The following is a 23,624-nucleotide window of genomic DNA, read 5'->3' as shown; positions in this document are numbered from 1 at the left end:
ACTGGCCTGCGAGGTCTTCAGTTGGAGAACAGCCTTTACCAAAGGTGTCATGGGCTTTGAAGACACTCAAACTCAGGATGCAAGGGAGAAATGTGCTAAGAGGAAGGCACGCCTGGCAAACCCTACACAGAAACCAATGTCCCCACTGTGGAAGGACGTGTGGATCCAGAATTGGCCTCCATAGTCACTTACAGACTCACATTTAAAACCGTGTTTATGGAAGACAATCTTACTTGGCTACGAGTGATGGCCAAAGAAGAAGAAGCTAATACAGTAACAATAGGTAAAGGTAAAGGTACCCCTGCCCGTACGGGCCAGTCTTGACAGACTCTAGGGTTGTGCGCTCATCTCACTCTAGAGGCCGGGAGCCAGCGCTGTCCGCAGACACTTCCGGGTCAAGTGGCCAGCGTGACAAGCTGCATCTGGCGAGCCAGCGCAGCACACGGAAATGCCGTTTACCTTCCCGCTAGTAAGCGGTCCCTATTTATCTACTTGCACCCGGGGATGCTTTCAAACTGCTAGGTTGGCAGGCGCTGGGACTGAACCCCGCCACGGGGATTCAAACTGCCGACCTGACGATCGGCAAGTCCTATGCGCTGAGGTTTTACCCACAGCGCCACCCGCATCCCACAGTAACAATAATTACCATTATATTTACATCACTCCTCTTCCTGACACCCCCCCCCAAAAAAGTCAGTTGATAATACCCATTATGTTAGAGGCTGGTACTGGTAATTCCAAGGTTGCAGGTTCGATCCCCACATGGGACAGCTGCATATTCCTGCATGGCAGAGGGATGGACTGGATGATGCTTGGTTCTCCTTCTGAATGATGCCAAGGTCTATGGCTAGTGCAATAAAAAGTTTAATTGGTCTAATTGGATGAGGCTCAGGGTCCCTTCCAACTCTACAATTCTATTCTTCTATGCTTCTCTTTCTTTCTCTCTCTCTCTCTCTCTCTCTCTCTCTCTCTTTCTCTCTCTCTCATACACAGGACTCAGCTAGACTGCTAAAGAAAAAGCGATTTACGTATATGCCTTGTATATGCAATATAACATTGTGCCAAGAACTATCAGACTTTTAGAAGACATCCGAAGGCAGCCCTGTTTAGGGAAGCTTTTAATGTTTAATAGACTATTGTATTTTAATATTCTGTTGAAAGCCGCCCAGAGTGGCTGGGGAAATACAGCCAGATGGGCAGGCTATAAATTAGTTGTTGTTATTATTATTATTATTATTATTATTATTATTATTATTGCCACCAGATGGCGACGTGGAGTCCCGGGTTTTTCTCTACCTCTTTTCCCTGTTCAAATTTACAGCGCCTTAAAGTGAAACACTTCTTCGATGTGTCCAGATCTGGCCAGACACGTTCCACTTGCGCTATGCATTCCAAGCGCTACATGATGCCCCGGCTTCCCCCCGTGGAATTCTGGGAGCTGTAGTTTGTGAAGGGGCTGAGGCTCCGCCCCCTCCCCGCCTCGAGGCTCCGCCCCTCACGTACCGCGCAGCCTTTGACGGGCGAGCGGAGAACGAAGGGCAAAGAGGAAGGGAAGAAAGGGCAGCTGCGGAGGCTTCGCTGGGCCCTGGCGGGCATGCGCGGAGTTCGCTCGCGCAGGCGCCGTGGGCCAACAACAAAGAGGTGCTGAGGCGACGGCGGCGGAGGCGCCTCTTTCTCCCCGATGGCTGCCGCGTTTCTCGTCGCGCTGTACGAATACTCGCCCCTCTTCTACATCTCCGTCGTCTTCATCTGCTTCCTGGTCACCAGCGGCCTGGTCATGGGCTGGTCAGTGGGGAGCGGGGTGGGAGGTCAGAGGTCACGGGGGGGAGGGGGAAGCAAGGAGGAGGGGGGTCCAGGGAGGGGAGGGGGCTTGGCTGGGGGGGGAGGGAGAAATTTATTCCAGTGAATGAAGGGGGGGGTAAGTGGAAGATGGGGAGCTGTGGAGGGAGGGAGGCATATTATTATTATTACTACAGTATTATTATTATTATTCTTTCTCTCCTCCCAGACAGAGACTCCAGGCTGCTTTCACAAATTGAAAACAAACACAGATCAAATGGGGAAAGCCGTAAAACATATAGAAAGATAGTCGTTAGAGACGTAATAAAGGTCTAAGGGGGCGAGGAGGGGGTGCTACATCTGGGAAAGTGGGGGGGGAGGATGCTATAATAATAATAATAATAATAATAATAATAATATTTATTCTTTATACCCTGCCCATCTGTCTGGGTTTCCCCAGACTTCCCCAGACTGGGTGGCTTCCAACAAAAGATTAAAAACACATTAAACCCTCAGTCATTAAACACTTCTCTATACAGCGCTGCCTTCAGATGTCTTCTGAATGTCAGGTAGCTGCTTATCTCTTTGACATCTGGTGGGAGGGCGTTCCACAGGGCGGGTGCCACCACCAAGAAGGCCCTCTGCCTGGTTCCCTGTAACTTGGCTTCTCGTAGTGAGGGAACCACCAGAAGGCCTTCAGGACTGGACCTCAGTGTCTGGGCTGGACGATGGGGGTGAAGATGCTCCTTCAAGTATACAATCATTATTATTATTTCTTTTCTCTCAGACAGGGACTCAAGGCAGCTTTCACAAATTGAAAAAAAAAACACTGATAAAATGGGGAAAGCCATAAAACATGTAGAAAGATAGTTGTCAGAAACATAATAAAGCTCTAAGGGGGTGAGGGGAAAGTGGGGAGAGGATTCTAGATTGTGGTAGCAGAGATTATTTTTATTATTATTATTATTTATTGTTCTGATACCTCCCTTTAGCTGAGGATCACAGGGTGGTTTACAATATAAAAACACAAAAATACATATTTATACCCTGCCTTTCCCCATGACAGGGACTTTCCCCATGCCAGGCAGCTTAGAAGTAAAAGTAAGAACAACTGAAAACATGAGAAGGGAAACAATAATTTAAAAGCAATTTTAAAATGATGCAATATATCTACACACTGACACAAATATCTATAAATCTATGAAAGCCATACATTTAGTGCAGACGGAGGGGCATACTATAACATACTATAACATTTAACATGAACCCCACCTGAAGTGTCCACGGACCTTGACCCTAGCCTACAATATGCTATGCCAGTCAAACTTAACAACAATCTTGTGAGTAGGATAATTTTGAGACCCACATAGCTGTCTGCAGGGTTGGGTGACGAAGAGCCCTCAAAATGGGTTTTAGGGGAGTAGAGTTTAGGAGGGATAGGAGCTGCTCAAAGCAAGGAGGCTGGGGGTACCGGTAAGTGGAAGGGATGTGCGCAGAACATGGAGGTGCACAATATTTTTTTTTCATTGCGGGGGGTGAGTGGATAGCATTTTTAACAGGAGAGAGCAAGTGGCAGCCCAGCCCTGTGGTAAAATCCACATGCAGAGGGTCAGTTTCATCAAGGAGCAAATACAACAGGGGTTGAAGATCGAGTTATTTTGTTTAAAACAGTTGTTGCTTTTTGGCTGTACCTTCACCAGATTTGACTGTTGTCAATATTAAGCGTTTCTGTTGATTTTATTTCGTGCTGCTTAGGTTTGGGTGGGACGTTCCCGTGATTCTGAGAAATTCAGACGAAGCTGAATCGACTGTGAAAGTGTCCCAGAAACAGATGCGGCAAGTGAAAAACCCATTCAGCTTGGAAATAAAAAACCTGGAAACGGCTTCAGTTGCAAGTCAGTAGATTGTGTGTTTTGGTTGCTGTTCAGATTCTCTCCCCCCTCCCCCTCCCCTGCTATGCCAAGCGCCGGCTATCGATTTACCCATAGCAACTATCCCTGTTAGACCCTTTTAACAGAAATGAGGTGACCCAGTTTAAGCTGGCCCCTGCAAAGAGATTATTGCTTCCTTCATCTGCTTGACTATATTTATTTCTTCTAGCATATGGTCATGCAGAGGAGATACACTGTGTACTGTGAACTGGCATTCTTGCTAATGTAGGTTTTACACTGTCAATATGAACGTGGCAGCATGAAAACGCCACTAATCTCATGGATACCTGTGCTCTGTGCCAGAGGGATGACAGGATGCAAACAGGGAACCATAGGAGCAGCCCTGCTGGATCAGAACAAAGGCCCATTTACTCCAGCATCCTATTCTCTCAGTGACCAGCCAGGGTCTGAGTGTCACAGCTGTGCAAAGGAGCTTCCCTAGTGAATTGTTAGATAGCTGCCACCAATTGACAATAGCAACACATTTTGGGCTTGATCGTTCTTCTCCAGGAGACAAACAATCTAAATGTGCTTCGAACTTAGTCTCGCTCAAAGAAGTTGCATGTTTTCTGAAGTTAAAAAGGTAAAGGTACCCCTGACCATTAGGTCCAGTCGCGAACGACTCTGGGGTTGCGCGCTTATCTCGCTTTACTGGCCGGGGGAGCCGGCGTTTGTCTGCAGCTTTCCAGGTCATGTGGCCAGCATGACTAAGCCGCTTCTGGCGAACCAGAGCAGCGCACGGAAACACCGTTTACCCTCCCGCTGGAGCGGTACCTATTTATCTACTTGCACTTTGACGTGCTTTCGAACTGCTAGGTGGGCAGAAGCTAGGACCGAACAACGGGAGCTCACCCTGTCGCGGGGATTCGAACCGCTGACCTAGGCGCTGTTGTTTAGATCACAGCGCCACCCGCGTCCCCCTTTATGACGTTCGTTTCTATGAAATAAGATTTTGGGTGCTCCTCACACATGCAAGTTTTCTCTGGTGGCCTCACCAAGTCACTGGCATCCAAATGGCAGACAGTTTATTTCCCCCATCTAATCTGGATTTACTGTTTACGGGGGGAATCCAGTAAAAAAAATTTAATCCATTGGCGATGACTTGTGTGTTACATTTCAAAAACCTGGTGGCAAATTCATCTGTTGTCTGGAAAAGCCCTTTCATCGCCTGAAGAAGAACTGTCAAGCATGAAAGATTTAGGGACTTGGTGATTTTCATCAAAAACGATGCTTTCCCTGCTACATAGTTACAGTACAGTGGTGCCTCGCAAGACGAAAAGAATCCGTTCCGCGAGTCTCTTCGTCTTGCGGTTTTTTCGTCTTGCGAAGCAAGCCCATTAGCGGATTAGCGCTATTAGCGGCTTGGCGGGCTTAGCGGATCAGCTGATAAGCGGCTTAGCGGCTTGGGAAAAAGGGGGGGGGGAAGGAAAAAAACCCTGCAGGAACTCGCAAGACATTTTCGTCTTGTGAAGCAAGCCCATAGGAAATTCGTTTTGCGAAGCACCTCCAAAACGGAAAACCCTTTCGTCTAGTGGGTTTTCCGTCTTGCGAGGCATTCGTCTTGTGGGGCACCACTGTATTTGGAATTGACATAATGGGTTTCCCCCCAACCTTTGGACCTTTCAGTTTTCAAAACTCCTGTTTGTGACTCCATGTTCTTTTCTTTCTCCCCATAAGATGGCATAACGCTGGTGCCTGATTGCCTGGAAGACTGCCTCCTTACGTGCTACTGGGGCTGCAGCGTGCAGAAGATCCACGAAGCTCTGCAGAAACATGCTTACTGCTTTCGAATAAAAACTCCACAGGCCTTTGAAGATGCCATGTATGACGAGTACCTCTACCGCCAGCAGTATTGGTATCCTTTGATCAGAGTCGCGTATCTTTGCTTTTGTAGAGTTGCAGGATCTTGAACAGCTCTGCTTCTAAGCAAATCATCTAAAGCAAGTTTCTAGCCCCAATGGATCTAGCAAAAAGTTGAGAAAGCCAGGAGAGGAGATTCCAGAGAAGGGGTGTCTAGTGCCCTTACTGCCCATCAGTCTTCCTTGTACTTAGTCTATTTAAAACCAACAGCCTCATTATTTAGAATAAAGGTAAAGGGACCACTGACTATTAGGTCCAGTCGTGGCCGACTCTGGGGTTGTGGCGCTCATCTCGTTTATTGGCCGAGGGAGCCGGCGTACAGCTTCCGGGTCATGTGGCCAGCAGGACTAAGCCGCTTCTGGCGAACCAGAGCAGCGCACGGAAACATATTTACCTTCCCGCTGGAGTGGTACCTATTTATCTACTTGCACTGGTGTGCTTTCGAACTGCTAGGTTGGCAGGAGCAGGGACCGAGCAACGGGAGCTCACCCCGTCGTGGGGATTCGAACCGCTGACCTTCTGATCAGCAAGTCCTGGGCTCTGTGGTTTAACCCACCCTTATTATTTAGAATATAAACCTCATTATTGAAAGGTTTTGAGGTTCGTTTCCCCTTTCACCTCTGTACAGGGTGAGCACAAGAGTGGGCTGCAGTTTGGAAGTCTTCCCTTTCGCTGCACATAGAAATGAATGTGTAAATTGGAGAATTAACTTGAACGCAGAATACCTTTTGGCTCTAGGTACTTAATTCTTTGGAAGCAGTCTGCCATAGCTCTCTTTCCTCTTAACTCACTTCTTGGCTGCCACTAAACAGCTGATCAGCAGAACGTAAAGCAGCCACTTTAGCCATTTGCCCTGCTACTACATGCACTCCTTCACTATCATGGAAAGCCAATGGACATGTTTAACTATTGTATTCTCTTGGTCTGCTTTGGGGGAGATAACAGCTCAGTGGTAGAGGGTCTGCTTTGCATGCAAAAAGTCCCAGGTTCAATCCATGGCAGCTGCCAATCATTGTCAACAGTATGGTTTGGTTCGATGCAAGACAGCTTCCTTTGTAGCAGTTGCACAATCAAAGGAGCAGGAAATCGATAACTCCTCAGTCTTTTGTCAGCCCTTGGGTGCTGATGGTTGTCTGCCATAACAAAGGAGGTCTAAACCACTGAGCCTCTTGGGCTTGCCAATCAGAAGGTTGGTGGTTCGAATCCCTGCGACGGAGTGAGCTCCCATTGCTCTGTCCCAGCTCCTACCAACCTAGCAGTTCGAAAGCACGCCAGTACAAGTAGATAAATAGGTACCGCTGCAGCGGGAAGGTAAACGGTGTTTCTGTGCGCTCTGGCACTCATCACAGTGTTCCATTGTGCCAGAAGCAGTTTAGTCCTGCTGGCCACATGACCTGGAAAGCTAGCTGTGGACAAACACCGGCTCCCTCGGCCTGAAAGCGAGATGAGCGCCACAACCCCATAGTCGCCTTTGACTGGACTTAACAATCCCGGGGTTCTTTACCTTTACCTTTGCCATAACAAATATAAATTCTAGTCCATTGTAACTTAGATCTTGCACTAAGAAAAGGCAAATCGTGATTGGGCCCAGTTTTGTAAATAAAGCAGATTTGCCTGCATTTGCTAATCTTCCATAATTCATTCTTGGTTTTTGCATAATTTATTCTCTCCATACTAACCACAGGGAGTAGCAGTCATGCAGAGCACTGAGGCCACCTCCCCATGGCTACTGGAAATCTTAAAAAGTGTGGTGGGGGGACACAAACCCTTGAGATTAATCAGGTATAATCTGATCCCTACTCTCCATGCAGCAAGTTCCTCTGAAGTCAATGAGACTTTGGAATATACAGTGGTACCTCAGGTTACATACGCTTCAGGTTACAGACTCTGTTAACCCATAAATAGTGCTTCAGGTTAAGAACTTTGCTTCAGGATAAGAACAGAAATCGTGCTCCGACTGCGCGGCAGCAGCAGTGGGGGGCCCCATTAGCTAAAGTGGTGCTTCAGGTTAAGAACGGACCTCCGGAACGAATTAAGTACTTAACCCGAGGTACCACTGTACATGTGTAGGATTGCCCTGACAGAGGCCGAACTTTGTAACAAATGCTAAATTCCGTGCTTGTAACAGATGGAATGCAACACAGTTCATCTGTGCCAGTCAAAGCCAAGTTTGATGCTAGATACATGAGTGCATCTTGAGCCTCAGTCCAAGAACATCTGTGGCACAAACATTGCATTTGTCTTTATTTGCGGTTCTGTTCCTTGACACAAACAAAGCATCAAGACATCTGACAAAGCGGGAAAGCACTGCCAGGTACCCGAAGAGGCACAAATCATTGACTTTGGCCCCGTGCCCAGATCTCGGTACCCGCTAGTTGCACTGCTGACGCTGGAGGATGAAGGCAACAGAGAAATATATGACATTGTAGGTAACCTCTTTCTTGAGAAAAAGAACTGGGACAGGAGTTTGCTTTGAACTGTCTGTGAAAAATTGCCGTCGAACAGAGTTGGCAGGGGACTTGCTTTTGCTTTTTGTCATAGCTGTTGGTGTGTGCTAATATTATTCCTTCTTTAAAATGACATCTCATCCTGGATCCTTGGATTAGATAAATAGTTATTAGAGAGCCTGCCACATCCCACAGATTGAGAAGCCAGCTCTGTTTCAGTCTGCTGGAAATAGTCACAAAGTTCATTACCCATCACTTCACATGCATAAGTTTTACCTGGGTGGACCTGAAATTTGGGCAGGCAATTAATGAAGTTGAACTGGTTTACTTAATTGGCCTTAGTATAAGGCAGAATTACTACCATCAGACTCAGAGTAGGAAACCTGATGACTGCAATGATTTCTATATGAAGAAATAAAATGAAGGTTGCATAGTTCACTTTTAAAAGCATCCACTCTGAGGTGCTTTAAAAACAAAACAAACCTTTAGATACAGTTGTATTCTATTTGGAACGCTTTTATAATTGTAATGATTTTATTCGTTTCTGTAACTATCGTATATCATTGCAACCATTTCTGGGACTTTATGCTAAAATCTTACTAGTGGTTAATAAATCTTTTGAGATTTATCACTAGTCCATAAAAGCAGGCAACCTAAACAAAGACGTGTAGCAGCAAATAAAATCAATAGTTAAGGTCAGCCATTAAAATTGAGGAAGGAATTTTGCCCCTCCGCTTAAAATGATGTAATATGAAAGACTGCGTATAAATTTCAATGCTCTGTTTCGGGGTGGGTATGTATGCGCTGTGTAATATATTAGTAAAAATCAATGGCTGTGTGGCAGGACAAATACTGGAATTTGAACCCAAAGTGATCAAGGCAATTCTAAACAAGATATGGGTATTAACTCCTTGGAAATGACGATTAAGGACTGTTCAATTATTTCACCGTCTACAATGCCTTGTTTTTAAGTTCTTCACAGTCGGGTTGGATGTTGTTTGAACAATAAGCAGCATAGAATTCAAATGTTTTCTTTTCTTTTCATAGATTTCTATGGTATCTATAATTCACGTTACTGATGACAGTTACAGGCTTTCCTGTCGAATACTGTATCAGTATCTCCTCATGGCCCAGGGTCAATTTCATGATCTAAAGGTAAGCTTTGGGATTTGCGGTTTGTTTTACATCTCAAAAGTGGCTAGAAATAACTGCCTCGGTTTGCATCAGGCCAGTTGCCCATCCTGTCCAATATTAACACTATTGAGTAGCGGCAACTCTGCAGAGACTTAGGCAGATCATTTCCTAGGACTGATAACACCTTTTAACTTGGAGGTGCTTGGGCTTGGGTGTAGAGCAGGGTGCCCCTGGATCACTGATCTCTGCATTTTCCTCTAGTTTACTTCTGCAACCCAGAAAAGCCAATTCCACTTTTCTGTGATCAAAATACAAAACGAGATGAGATAATGGACTGTAGGTCCATTTTTGAATTCTCCCCCTTTGTAAAACACTACCTGCAAGTATAATCATAATAATTTTATTATTTATACACTGCCCATCTGGCTGGGTTTCCTCAGCCACTCTGGGAGGCTTCCAGTAAAATAGAAAATCACAATAAAACGTCGAACGTTAAAAGCTTCCCGATACAGGACTGCCTTCAGATGTCTTCTGAAAGATGTGTAGTTCTCTCTCTCCTTGACATCTGATGGGAGGCTGCTTTTTTATTAATAAAATAAAATTATAATCTCATTAGGAAGATTTTAGCCTTGGTCCCCCTTGCTTCCTGTTTGTGGCTTTCCACTTGCACGATCCTTTCCGCATAGGGGAACACTTAAAAAATAGTATTGCCTACATGCAAACTGAAGTGGTGCAGGCTGTTTCTATTACCTAATCCTACTGTGCACGGAGGCCAAGTTACATTTCTCTTGCTAGAAACCTGGGGAAATTTGGGAAATGTTATATACATGCATGATGCAGTTTTTTAAAGCACAGTTTTGTAAGCAGTGTGAACTAAATCCTCTTCTGGGACCTCTCTAGGTTACGGGCCCTGAAGCTTAAGTTTTATTAGTTTCATAGCAGAGTCTCCCCATGGCATATTTTGAAAATGCCCATGGGCTGCAAAACAGGGAAGACCTGGTGTCAGACATGGAGAGTCCTCCCCTCTCTTTGGTAACATCACAGATAGGAATTAACGAGCAGTTGATAGATTTATAGTCCTTTTATTACAGCGTCATGTAGCAAGCACAAGCACACAGCTCTCCGCAAGGAGGACAGTTGGCTAGTCTAATCTGACTTCCGCAGCATTTTAGGCACCAAAGGGAAGTTCCTCCCTCCCTCCCTCTGACTCCTTTGCTCTCTGATACGTTCGGACCTCTGAGTCTGTGGTGAGGGGGCGGTGTCCCCCACACTCAAGGGACGTCTCAACTAGCTGCCCCCTCCCTTCCGGTTCTGTTGTCATTATCTCATAACTGGGTAACTCCTTCCTAAGCCGTTCAGCTTCTGTCTCTCTCTCTCTGCTTCTGATCATGCTGTGGACGGGGGTGGGGGTGGCGGCGACTATTCCCCTTCCAGCTCTCCATCAGAGAGAAGCTGGTCTGCCATAGAATACATTCCCCAGTCCTTGTCTTCAGACCACTCCCTGACACCTGGGCACTGAAACACACTCTGTGTTTGTGTGCATGTGTGTGTGTGTGTGCTTTCAGTGTGGTGTAGTGGTTCAGAGCAGTGGACTTGTAATCTGGTGAACTGGGTTTGCATCTCCGCTCCTCCACATGCAGCTGCTGGGTGACCTTGGGCTAGTCACACTTCTTTGAAGTCTCTCAGCCCCACTCACCTCACAGAGTGTTTGTTGTGGGGGAGGAAGGGAAAGGAGAATGTGAGCCGCTTTGAGACTCCTTCGGGTAGTGATAAAGCGGGATATCAAATCCAAACTCTTCTACTCTTAACATACTGAATTTTCCACTGGCCCCCCAATTGCTTCACCCTTCACCTCTCATTTTGCTTTGGGGGTTCAGCTGAAAAACCCCACCCCCATTTGACCAAGCCACCACAGTGAAACAAAAGGAGATTCTCTCTAATATTAACGGAACCCAAATGCTGCAAAATGGCTTGGACTTAGTAGGCATAGCATGAAGTATCATATGGTTAATGAGTCTGGTTTGCAAAACTACAAAGAACACACCTTTTTCCATCTTATTTTAAAAAAATCTAAACTAAAACAAGTTTTCCTGGACATGCTGAAAACCTTTTCAACAGTTCCTGCTTTCTCCCAGTGAAGTTTTTCTGCGCACACTCAGTAAGCCTAGCCCATGGGTAGGCAAATTAAGGCCCAGGGGCCAGATCTGGCCCAATCTCCTTCTAAATCCGGCCTGCGGACAGTCCTGGAATCAGCGTGTTTTTACATGAGTAGAATGTGTCCTTTAATTAAAATGCATCTCTGAGTTATTTGTGGGGCATAGGAATTCGTTCATCCCCCCCCCCCCCCAAAAAAAATAGTCTGGTCTCCCCCAAGGTCTGAGGGACTGTGGACCAGCCCTCTGCTGAAAAAGTTTGCTGACCCCTGTACAGTGGTATCTTGGGTGAAGAACTTAATTCGTTCTGGAGGCCCGTTCTTAACCTGAAACTGTTCTTAACCTGAAGCACCACCTTAGCTAATGGGGCCTCCCGCTGCCACACAATTTCTGTTCTCATCCTGAAGCAAAGTTCTTAAGCCGAGGTACTATTTCTGTGTTAGTGGAGTCTGTAGCCTGAAGCATCTGTAACCTGAAGCATCTGTAATCCGAGGTACCACTGTATTATGCCTAAACGTTATTTCTCTTTTCTCCCTGCCTCTTCCCGTTCCCAACCCCTAGCAACTGTTCATGTCTGCCAACAGCAACGCCTCATCTCTAAGCAGCCCTCCCTCGGGTGACAGGACAGAGGACCGCGTCCTCCTGGAGAAAGCCGGGCTGGCTGAAGACGAGGCGGACCTGCCAGATGAAAACAGCAAGGACTGCATCGTCTGCCAGAACAGGGCTGTCAACTGGGTGCTCCTCCCTTGCCGGCACACCTGCCTGTGCGACGAATGCGTGAAATATTTCAAGCAGTGCCCAATGTGCCGGCAGTTTGTTGGGGAGTCCTTTCCCCTGTGCGGCCGAAAAGAGTGAAGAACTGGGGGCGAAAGGACAGAGCGGTGTGTGCTTTTATCCAGGCCGAAAGAGAGGAGAAATTCATGTAAAGAGTTGACAAGATGAGTTTGGACCTTCTGGAATAGTACCGAAGACCTTCCCTTCCACTTGAACTTTGGTGGCTGGTTGTCTGGCCAGCTCTAAAGCAAGGTTGGCACTGTCAGCATCGCCCTTGAGCCAGTGCCACCAACTGGACTCACACACTTCAGCCCCGACTGGGCTAGGCGAGCTGGGTAGCGCTTCCAGAGACCACCTTCTGCACAGGAACTGGTCAAAGTGCTGTGGACTCACAGCTTAGAGCTGTGAGCACCGGATTCACTTCCACAAGAAGACAGTCGTCGCACAGCAGAGTATAGCAGAGCATAAACGACTCGGAGAGCAGCTCTGTAGAATATCTTCTTTATTCTATCTACAACTATCATACAAACTATATACAGAGCTAAATGGAGAAGCTGAACTGCACTGAGTGTCTGCAGCTGCTCTTAGCAGCAACCGTATCTATACACACAACCTCTCTCTAACACTCAGTCTCTCTCTCTCTTTGATGTGTGGCTGGAGCGGAATAAGTAGAGAGCAGAAACCGCCCCCTCCTCTCTGGAGAATCAGCAGAGAATATCAGCGGATTCTTGGATATGGGAGGGGTGAAATCTCCTCAGGCACCTTCCCTTCGCAGTGGATGCAAACAGTGTAGCGCCTCTGCGCATTACAGGCAGAAACAGTGCTTTGAACTCTGTATAAAGGATATCTCCTTGTATGTGCGTATAAATTTATTGGGTATTTTCATGGAACTTTTCACCAAGAAGTTTCTCTCGACAGACTGATGTGGAGAAAGAGGAAATATCCCCCGGGAACACTTAATTTGTATTTATGTTCTTGTGTGTGTTTTTTAAATTGCTCTCAGCCTGGTTTTCTACTTGATAGTAATGTTGCTCTTTTCAGTTGCAGCAAGTGGGGCGGGGGGACGGGACAGAAGCAAAGAAATAAAATATAGAAAGAGTTTTCCTTGCAACTCTTCAGTAGGTCCACATATATTTTGTGTATTGTATCTTCTTGTGTCTGGCATAAGCTGGGCAGTCAAGACTCGGGAGTCACTGGCAGGAATTGCAAAATGCTTGGGAGCACGCAAGACTTCATGTGCTGAGATTTGTTAATGCATGCGTAGTGCCAAATGTGAACGAAAGTCTCCAAAGGGCAGTAATTACACAAAGATGACATTGGTTGAAGATGGGATCCCGTTTTTGTTTGTTTTTGAGCACGGAACATTAGGTTGCCTGGACAACTGCAGATCAGTTCTGCTTTAAAGATTAAAGATCTTAGGAGTTCCTATCCAATATGATTATTGTTTCCCAAGTCACAGTCCCTGCATAGGTCTTTAAAGTAGGTGTGGAAGACTCCTTTCCCAAAAGGGCCATATTTCCTCGTTGGCCATATTCTTGATACCACATACTGGGGGTGGGGGCAGTGGCACAATGCCAGTATGTGCAGAACCCCATGGATGTGACTTCAGCCTTTGTATATAGTGGGTTACGGTCTAACCATGAAGAAGATGGCAGTTTCCACCATGTGTCCCCTTTCCATCTTCCTTGCAAGCGTCATTTTTGCAGTTTGGCTGCCCACCATTTTTTATGTTGCATTTCAAAATGCTGTAAGCTGCCCTGGGACCTTAGTCCCAAAGGCTAAATAGGGGCGCATTTACTCCCCATGCTTGCAATTCTTCACCTCTGTTTTCAAGTAATAAAATCAGTACCCTATAAAACATCCTTTAACCGTACTGCCAGATCCCTTAGGACTTAAAACGATGTGCTTCCGGGGGCTTTTTGTAACCTTCAGTCCAGGGCTCCTTGCTCTACACTTTACCCAAGACTTCTATTTCTACTTTAAGCCATGCTGTTGTGGGCATCCGTTTGCCCACATACTGAGAGCCAGTATGGTGTAGTGGTTAAGAGCGGTAGTCTCGTTATCTGGGGAACTGGGTTCGCGTCTCCGCTCCTCCACATGCAGCTGCTGGGTGACCTTGGGCCAGTCACACTTCTTTGAAGTCTCTCAGCCTCACTCACCTCATTTGTTGTGGGGGAGGAAGGGAAAGGAGAATGTTAGCCGCTTTGAGACTCCTTAAAGGGAGTGAAAGGCGGGATATCAAATCCAAACTCCTCTTCTTCTTCTGCCTCGAGAGACGGTGGAATGTATCTCTGGGAGTGAAGTCAAACAGCTGTGGTAGCACTGAAGTGACCTCCTTGGGGCACAAGCCTGGGCAGTGGGTCTGGAAGTCCTGGGATGCCCAGACAACGAGATCCCCCTCCTGGCATTGCTGAAGTGGTCCAAAGGAAAGCAAAGCAAGACGTTTGGCACCAGCTTGGCGTCAGGAGTTGGCCTTCTGGCGGTTCCCTCACTGTGAGATGTGAGGTTACAGGGAACCAGGCAGAGGGCCATCTCAGTGGTGGCACCCACCCTGTGGAACGCCCTCCCATCAGATGTTAAGGAGATAAACAACTATCTTACTTCTAAAAGGCATCTGAAGGCAGCCCTGTTTAGGGAAGTTTTTAATGTTTAATGCTGTATTGTGTTTTTAACATTCGCTTGGGAGCTGCCCAGAGTGGCTGGGGAAACCCAGCCAGATGGGCAGGGTATAAATAATAAAATTTTATTTTTATTTATTTGCATTGTGCCACTGCCCACCTCCCCAGTATGTGGTAGCTGGAAGATTGCCCACGAGGAAATCTGGCAGAAAAGGCTCTCCACACCTGCTTTAAAGACAAAAGCAGGGACTGAATTGGGAGACAATCACCATATTGGACAGGAACTGCGTAAGACTGCAAGGCGTGCAAAACTGCTATTATGATTCCTCAGTGAGGTGGAAATCATCATCATCATCATCATCATCACTGTGTGTGTGTTTGGCTTGTAGTTCCTTGCCCCTGGTAGCATGCCCACATGTCGGGTGTCGCCAGCTGCTGATACAGCCCTATCCGTCTGCTGTTTCGGCAGCCTCTTGGGGCTGCACCTGAGCTGTCGACGTCTAGGCTCAGGAAACGGCTCCTTGCTTGCAGCATGGCATGAGAGAATGAGCTGCAGCTCCTCCAACAGATGGCTGCCGTCGTGTTGGCAAGGCAAGGTTTCATGTTTGCGTAATTAGTCGCATGTCATATTGAAAGGGAAGGCCTGTTTGCATGCAAGAGACCTTCGCGTGGTTCTTGGAGTTAAGAGGCAAACTTGTTTTGGGGAGATGCAGCCTCTTTGCAGTTCCTCCTGAAACAAATGTCGACAGGGCTAAGAATAATAATAATTATTACTTATTTATTCATTCATTCCCCGCCCATCTGGCTGGGTTTCCCCAGCCACTCTGGGCGGCTTCCAACAAAAGATTAAAAATACATTAAAACATCAGACATTAAAAACTTCCCTAAACATAGCTGCCTTCAGGAAATAAGGTGGCAAGAAGTTGTCAGTCGCGCTCCCATCATGGAGGTTTACATGATAGGCTTCCAGTGACACCTTGCCGTCCCCTCGGAATAAGACGGCATTTGGGGACGCGGCTCAGCAGAGCACATGCTTTCCAGGTGCAGTATTCCATCGGCTATCCAGTTAAAAGGGTGAAGAAGAAGAAGAATTTGAATTTGATATCCCGCCTTTCACTCCCCTTCAGGAGTCTCAAAGCGGCTAACATTCTCCTTTCCCTTCCTCCCCCACAACAAATGAGGTGAGTGGGGCTGAGAGACTTCAGAGAAGTGTGACTGGCCCAAGGTCACCCAGCAGCTGCATGTGGAGGAGCGGAGACGCGAACCCGGTTCCCCAGATTACGAGACTACCGCTCTTAACCACTACACCACACTGGCTCTCAAGCAGAAGACTTCTGCAAGAATGCCTAGATAGCTACTGCCAGCACCTCTCGGGTGGGCACCATTGCCATTCTAAGAGAGGGAGGCATTCACAGGGAGTTCCGGCACCTCTTTTTCTGGGATATGCCACCAAAGCTCCCTTCTTGTGGTTTAATCATGTCCAACTCTTCGTGACCCCATGGACCAGAGCACGCCAGGCACTCCTGTCTTCCACTGCATCCCGCAGTTTGGTCAAACTCACACTCGTAGCTTCGAGAACACTGTCCCACCATCTCGTCCTCTGTTGTCCCCTTCTCCTTGTGCCCTCCATCTTTCCCAACATCAGGGTCTTTTCCAGGGAGTCTTCTCTTCTCATGAGGTGGCCAAAGTCTTGGAGCCTCAGCTTCAGGATCTGTCCTTCCAGTGAGCACTCAGGGCTGATTTCCTTCAGAATGGAGAGGTTTGTTCTTCTTGCAGTCCATGGGACTCTCCAGAGTCTCCTCCAGCACCATAATTCAAAAGCATCAATTCTTCGGCGATCAGCCTTCTTTATGGTCCAGCTCTCACTTCCATCCATCACTAAAGGGAAAACCATAGCTTTAACTATACGGACCTTTGTTGGCAAGGTGATGTCTCTGCTTTTTAAGATGCTGTCTAGGTTTGTCATTGCTTTTCTCCCAAGAAACCTGTCTTCCCAAGTGATATGTAACATTTTTTGGAGGCACCATGGATGGAATCTTTCAAGGAGTTGGAGATGGTGTTTATAAGTGGTGCATGTTTCACAAGCATACAGTAAGGTTGGTAGTAATATAGCTTTGTAAACAAGCATTTTTGTTTCCCTGCAAATCTCATGGGCCTCAAACACTCTGCACTTCAATCGGGAGAAAGCTGCACTCACAGAGCTCAGGCAATGCTGGATTTCAGCATCAGTGTCGCCCACTGTGGCAAGATAAATGCCCAGGTAGGAGAAGTGATCAACACTTTCCAATACCACTCCATTGAGTTGAATTTTTGTAAGCTTCTGCAAAGATATTTAGGATGGTTTGGAGGTCATCCTCTGAGTGTGCACACACTACCTTGTCATCAGCATATTGAAGCTCTATGATAGAATTTACAGTAACCTTACTCTTTGCTTTCAACCTACACTGATTAAAGAGCTTTCCATTTGTTCGATATATGATTTCTACTCCAGTGGGGAGCTTCCCATCGACAAAGTGTAGGATCATGGTGATGAAAATAATAGACTTGGGGTGATAACACGTCCCTGTTTAACACCTGATCCCGGTGTGAATGGCTCACTTTGAGAGCCATTGTTTTCTGCGATTGTTGCTGTCATATTATCATGGAGGAGCCGAAGGATGTTCACAAATGGATCTGGGCAGCCGATTTTCAGAAGGACAGTCCACAGGGCAGTGTGATTTACAGTGTCGAAGGCCTTAGTCAGGTCAGCAACTGGTAATGGGGACAGGACCATGAAATTGGTCCAGTTACCTCATTACCGTCTACACTCTCCAGGATTTCAGACTAGGGACACCCCAGCCCTATCAGGAGATATCGGAGATGGAAGCATTTGCTCTACCACTGAGCCAGTTGCCATCTCATTCCACAACCTGTATTTTGCAAGGGCCAAGAGTGCCAGACAAGGACAAGAGTGATCCAGGTCCAAGAAACCAGAAGCCTTCCTATTGGGTATTGCAGGTAGAGAAATACATAAGCAAGTTAAAACATTGTTTTTGTATGAAACAACTGCAGCAAGAATATTATTGGCCCAACAATGGAAACAGGAAGAGATCCCAACAAAAGAAGAGTGGTGGATGAAGTTAATGGATTATGCCAAGATGGCGAAACTAACCGGGAAAATTTGGAACCAGACCTTTCTGAAAGACTGGAATAAATTTACGTTGCATTTGAGAGACAACTGTCAACAATTGACATCGTTAGTAGGGCTACAAGAAGTTTTTTAAGGTTGGAAATATCAGTTATTATCAATATGATGTTTAAATGTTGTATTTTAAGACTTGGATTTAAGGGTAATAATAATAATAACAACAAAATGCAATATCAGAGCATAATTAGGAAAACCATTAGTTGAGGAGGAGGGAAGTCTCAGGCCAAAATGTCTTTGTATGCTATATGTAAGATGGATGTTTTGTCAAAAAAATATTTATAAAATTAGAGAGAGAGAGAGTGACCCAGGTTGAAATCCCAACTTGGCCATAGAATTTGGCAGCCTAAGGTATCCTGCAGGAATTCTCAAATATGGCACTGTGATTCTGATAGTTGCCCACTAGATGGCACTTTCCTCTTAGGAGAGCGGCCATAGTTTCAAATGTACATGTTTTCCCCCAAACGGTGCTCATCTACTGCTGCACTTGACATCTGCAAACAAAAGGGCACAAAGTTTCAAAAGAGCTCGACCTGTCTGCTTAGCCTTGTGAGGTTCCTCTAGGCTTTTCCCCGCCTTGCAGCCACCTCCCAATTTAAGACAACCCCATTTAGTTGCTGGCATCCGCCTGTCTTGGGAGACGATGGAGGGTGAAGCCTTTAGGGGTGAAGTCGAACTGTTGGAGAGTTACAGCGCCTGCTGTGGCTGCAGAAACCAGTGTGGGAGAGACATGCTTTGTTGCAGCCGGGGCAGATGAAGGCGTCCTGTTGGGCTGCTGCAGATGCACTATGGAGTTTATTCTCTGTGCTCTCCTCCCAGCGGTCATTCCTCCCGTGGTCACTGCTGTAGATGCACGATCTGACTGTCCATCTCCAGGCACTGCGGTCATCTGCAAGGGATTCCAGCACAGTGGGGTTCATGTCAAGTTTGCAGACATCTTTGTAACAAAGTTAGAGAATTGATTCTAGAATGTATTTTAATTAATTGACTGTGCAATTTTATGTACACTGTGCTACTTTTACCTGTTGTTAGCCGCTCTGAGCCTGGCTTTGGCCGGGGAGGGCAGGATACAAATAAAAATAACATTATTATTATTATTATTATTATTATTATTATTATTATTATTATTTAAGTTGGTCTGCCAGTGGGGCTGGTGCCTGAAGCCAGCTCCTCGCAGAGCACATCCTTGGGAATCGTGCCATCTTCCATCTACCATTCCGTGGACACGACCAATCCAGATATCACTGAGACAAAAGTGCTAACTAACTGGGAATGTGGGCTTCGAAGAGCACATCTTTTGAGACTCTCCCGCCATGTGATGCCCCAAATTGTCCTGACGCAGAATATATGGAAGGCCTTGAGGCGTCGCTCCTGGCAGCTGTGAGTTGCCCACGACTCACTTCCATAAAAAAAATCCTTCTAGTAGCACTTTAGTAAAGGTAAAGGGACCCCTGACCATTAGGTCCAGTCGTGGCTGACTCTGGGGTTGCGGCGCTGATCTCGCTTTATTGGCCGAGGGAGCCGGCGTACAGCTTCCGGGTCATGTGGCTAGCATGACTAAGCCGCTTCTGGCGAACCACAGCAGAGCACGGAAATGCCATTTACCTTCCCACCGGAGCGGTACCTATTTATCTACTTGCACTTTGACGTGCTTTCGAACTGCTAGGTTGGCAGGAGCAGTGACTGAGCAACAGGAGCTCACCCCGTTGCGGGTATTCGAACCTCCGGCCTTCTGATCAGCAAGTCCTAGGCTCTGTGGTTTAACCCACAGCACCACCCGCGTCCCTAAACCACGACTCACTTCCATTAAAAAAATCCTTCCAGTAGCACCTTAGATACCAAGTAAGTTATTGGTATGAGCTTTCGTGTGCATGGTATCTGAAGAAGTGTACATGCACACGAAAGCTTATACCAATAACAAACTCAGTTGGTCTCTAAGGTGCTAGTGGAAGGATTTTTTATTTTGTTTCGCCTATGGCAGACCAAAACGGCTACCTACCTGTCACTTCCATAAAGCAGCGTTCTCAGTGTGCAAGCCTGGTAGACCTTCATCTTGGTATTGGACACTGGCACCGAGCATGCAGGATGCCTGCTTTTGAAGAATCAGCTTTGCTGCAACTGCTACAGTCGGGTCACACTTAACAGCAGCTCTCATTCAAGGAACTGAAGGCTGCATAGGGATGCAAACCATTGGTCCATCTGGCTCAGCGCTGTCTGCACTGACTGGCAGCAGCTCTCCAGGGTTTCTGGCAAAGGGAGACATTCCCAGCTCTCCCTGGAAATTCTGTGAATTGAACCTGGGGCCTTCAGCATGCAAAGCAAGGAGGATAAGGTTAGCTAGCCTACTGGTCTGGACCTTTTAAAGTGAAAATATGATCCACTGATTACGAGTTAGATGAATCCAACTCTACAGTTCTGGGAACTGAGAGAAACAAAATGTCCACCTTATCAATGGAGTTATGGAATCACAGACTCATAGAGTCGGAAGGGACCCAGGGGTCATCTAGTCCAACCCCCTGCAATGCAGGAAACTCGGCTCAAGCATCCATGGCAGGTGGCCATCCAACCTCTGCTTGAAAACCTCCAAGGAAGGAGAGTCCACCAGCTCCTGGGGGAGACCGTTCCACTGTCAAACAGGTCTTGCTGTCAGAAAGTTCTTCCTGGTGTTTAGTCGGGAGTCTCCTTTCTCGTAACTTGAGGCCATTGTTTTGGGTCTGACTCTCCAGAGCAGGAGAAAACAAGCTTTCTCTGTCTTCCATGTGACAGCCCTTGAGATATTTGAAGATGGCTATCATCTCTCCTCTCAGTCTCCTCCTTTCCAGGCTAAACACACCCAGCTCCTTCATGCGCTCCTCATAAGGCTTGGTTTCCAGACCCTTAATCATCTTGGTCCAGCATACCTGAAGGAGTGTCTCCACCTCCATCGTTCTGCCTGGACACTGAGGTCCAGCGCCGAGGGCCTTCTGGCGGTTCCCTCGCTGCGAGAAGCCAAGTTACAGGGAACCAGGCAGAGGGCCTTCTCGGTAGTGGCACCTGCCCTGTGGAACGCCCTCCCAGCAGATGTCAAAGAGAACAACAACTACCAAACTTTTAGAAGACATCTGAAGGCAGCCCTGTTTAGGGAAGCTTTTAATGTTCAATAGGTTATTGCATTTTAGTGTTTTGTTGGAAGCCGCCCAGAGTGGCTGGGGGGACCCAGCCAGATGAGCGGGGTATAAATAATAAATTATTATTATTATTATTGGTCACCCTCCTCTGCACACCTTCCTGGTTGTCAACATCCTTCTTAAATTGTGGTGCCCAGAACTGGACACAGTATTCCAGGTGTGGTCTGACCAAGGCAGAGTAGAGTGGAACTGTTACTACTGCTTTGGTTAGGTTATATAAAACAATGGGCACCGTAAAGGAAATAAGTGGGGTGTGGGAAATGATAGAAGATCAAATATTGGGTTAAATAGAAGTTTCTTAATCCTACTTGTAGAATAGATTGTGTTTTAAAGAAAGGCATTCTGAATTCATGGGGAAGGGAGTAATTGATGTATATATTTAAATTGTAATCCATATCACTTTTGTAATACAGTTTGGAATGAAAGATAAAAATTAGAAAACCAAAGGCTAATTGTTAACAATGGCTCAGTAGGTAGAGCATGAGACTCTTAATCTCAGGGTTATGGGTTTGAGCCCACGATGGGCAAAAAGATTCCTGCATTGCAGAGGGTTGGACTAGATGACCCTCAGGCCCCTTCCAACTCTACTATTCTCACAGTGTAGGAATCACAGATAAATAACCCCTGGTAAACGGGCACAGAAGCTCTGCTTAGAAATCTCCAAGGAAGGAGAGTCCACCAGCTTGCAAGGGAGTCCATCCACTGTGTGTTTTTTTGTTTTAATTGAATTCTGATTGTATAGTTTTTCTTATTATTATTAAAGATTTTCTTGTTTTATAGAAGTATGTGTAATGTCTCTCATATTTTTTCCATGTAACATTTTTACAAATCAGTTTCATTTGTTGAGACATAGGGGTGGAGGGGGGGAAGATGGGTGGGGTTGGGGTCGGGTGGCGATGTTTCTATTTTGCTGAATGTATGTAGGGTTTGGTGTCAGCATGGCTCGTGCTGTTCACTTGTGTTCCTTTGGTGGTGAGAGAGGTTGGGGTCGGCCTAGGGTGTGGTTGTTTGTTTGTGGTTGGCTGTGGTGATCTTTGTTTTCGTGTGTGAGTGGGGTGGGTGGGTGTTTTGGATCAGGTTAGCCATATGCTGTTGGTGGATTATTGTCGTTGTCCTGTTGGGCTGTGTATGTGATAAAGGGGAGCCATACCGGGGTGAAGGCGTCTTCTTCTGTTTGTCTCCGTGTCAGTTTCAGTTTATTGGTTAATTTTTCTAGTAGGGCTGTTTCCCATACTATTTGCTACCATTGGTCCATCCTTACTCCTGACAGGTCTCTCCAGTGTCTGGTTATGGTGTTTCTGGTTGCTGAAAGTAGGTGAGTTATGAGTTCTTTGTGGTGTAAATGGGCCTTGTTGTCTTGGAAGAAGTCCATTCCACTGCTGAACAGCTCTTACTGTCAGAAAGTTCTTCCTGGTGTTTGGTCAGAACAGCGGCGTAGCGTGGGTTGTCAGTGTTAGTTTAAAGCAGAGTCCCGTGCACAGCAGAAGGATGAGGAGTACGTGCTGCATACTCTATATTGCTTTATTTAAAGTTCAAAGCGATTATATTACAGAAAGACATCTTGCCTCTGCCGGAGCAGAGAAATGCATCCTCTCTCCTCGACAGCTCGGAGAGAATCACCAAAGTGAAACTGCAAAGAACAGTGAAAAACAGGAAACCAGTGTACGTCACATCCAGTCTCCCTTTCCCGTGAGAAACTCCAACAGTACAGACTGTGGAATGTAAACACCTGTCTCGTGACAAACCCTTTCGCTGCACAGTGAAGGAAAGCAGAAACCAACATCCTCCCCCTTTCTGTGAACATCACTGGGCAGCGTGTTCGTACAATATCAGTACAAACCCAACTTTTGCACATAGGTACAGTGTTGATCCCTGGATACAATCTTGGACAATACATCAGCAGGAATTTCATTACCTGGCATATAGGACACCGTTACGAGTCCCTTCTGAATACATTCCCTAGCATGCTGCAACTTTAATTGCAAGTGCTTTGTGCTTTGCTTACAACCTTCAGACTTCAGCAAAGCTAAACATGCTTTGTTGTCCTGGTAAACCCGGATTGGACATTTGACAGGAATTTTCATATCTTTGCACAATTGTATTAACCATTCACAATCCTTAAGTGAATAAGACAGTGCATTCAGTTCGGCTTCACAAGAACTTAAGCTAACTGTTGTTTGCTTCTTGCATGACCAATCAAACAGACCCTGATTGTACATGTAGCAAACTCCAGACGTACTTTTCTTGTCTGTAGTGTCACTTCCAAAACTTGCATCTGCAAATATCTCAAGACCACCAGACTTTCGATTGTTAAATCTCAGTCTGTAATGCATAGTGCCTTTCAAATACCGCGCTATGCGTTTCAGAGCTTTCCAATCCTTGATACTAGGATTGTTGACTTGTCTGCTTAGCAAATTACAGCTAACAGCAATGTCTGGTCTTGAACATCTGGCAATGAAGTTTAGCTTGCCTAGCACACTTCTGTACAATGTAGTGTCAGAAAATGCTTCTTCAGTGTCATCTATCTGATAACCTGTTGTCATCGGTGTGTCTACAGGGTTAGCATCCATCAGATTT

At 46.4% G+C, this 23,624-nt stretch overlaps 2 protein-coding genes and 1 long non-coding RNA gene across 3 annotated transcripts in view; 2 read left to right on the top strand and 1 right to left on the bottom strand.

The window, feature by feature from the left end:
* Window positions 1-23,624, bottom strand: part of LOC310765020 (uncharacterized protein) — a 183,275-nt gene that overhangs the window by 101,120 nt on the left and 58,531 nt on the right. The gene's annotated exons all lie outside the window — the stretch shown is intronic.
* On the top strand, window positions 1,513-13,209 carry CGRRF1 (cell growth regulator with ring finger domain 1). Its single transcript, XM_083619319.1, has 6 exons — window positions 1,513-1,785; window positions 3,535-3,674; window positions 5,388-5,565; window positions 7,848-7,995; window positions 9,065-9,172; window positions 11,866-13,209. Exons 1-6 carry the CDS (start codon window positions 1,682-1,684, stop codon window positions 12,157-12,159), a joined length of 972 nt encoding a protein of 323 aa, XP_083475445.1. The 5' UTR covers window positions 1,513-1,681; the 3' UTR covers window positions 12,160-13,209.
* The window catches only part of LOC310766583, a 165,749-nt gene continuing 161,816 nt past the window's right edge, over window positions 19,692-23,624 (top strand). The window contains exon 1 of the long non-coding RNA XR_014550270.1: window positions 19,692-19,819. This is a non-coding gene — a long non-coding RNA (uncharacterized lncRNA). The remainder of the gene's footprint in view (window positions 19,820-23,624) is intronic.

The sequence above is a fragment of the Podarcis filfolensis genome, assembly GCF_964270895.1.
Source record: "Podarcis filfolensis genome assembly, chromosome: 1".
NCBI classification, from domain to species: domain Eukaryota; kingdom Metazoa; phylum Chordata; class Lepidosauria; order Squamata; family Lacertidae; genus Podarcis; species Podarcis filfolensis.
This window is presented reverse-complemented; position numbering and strand designations above follow the sequence as displayed.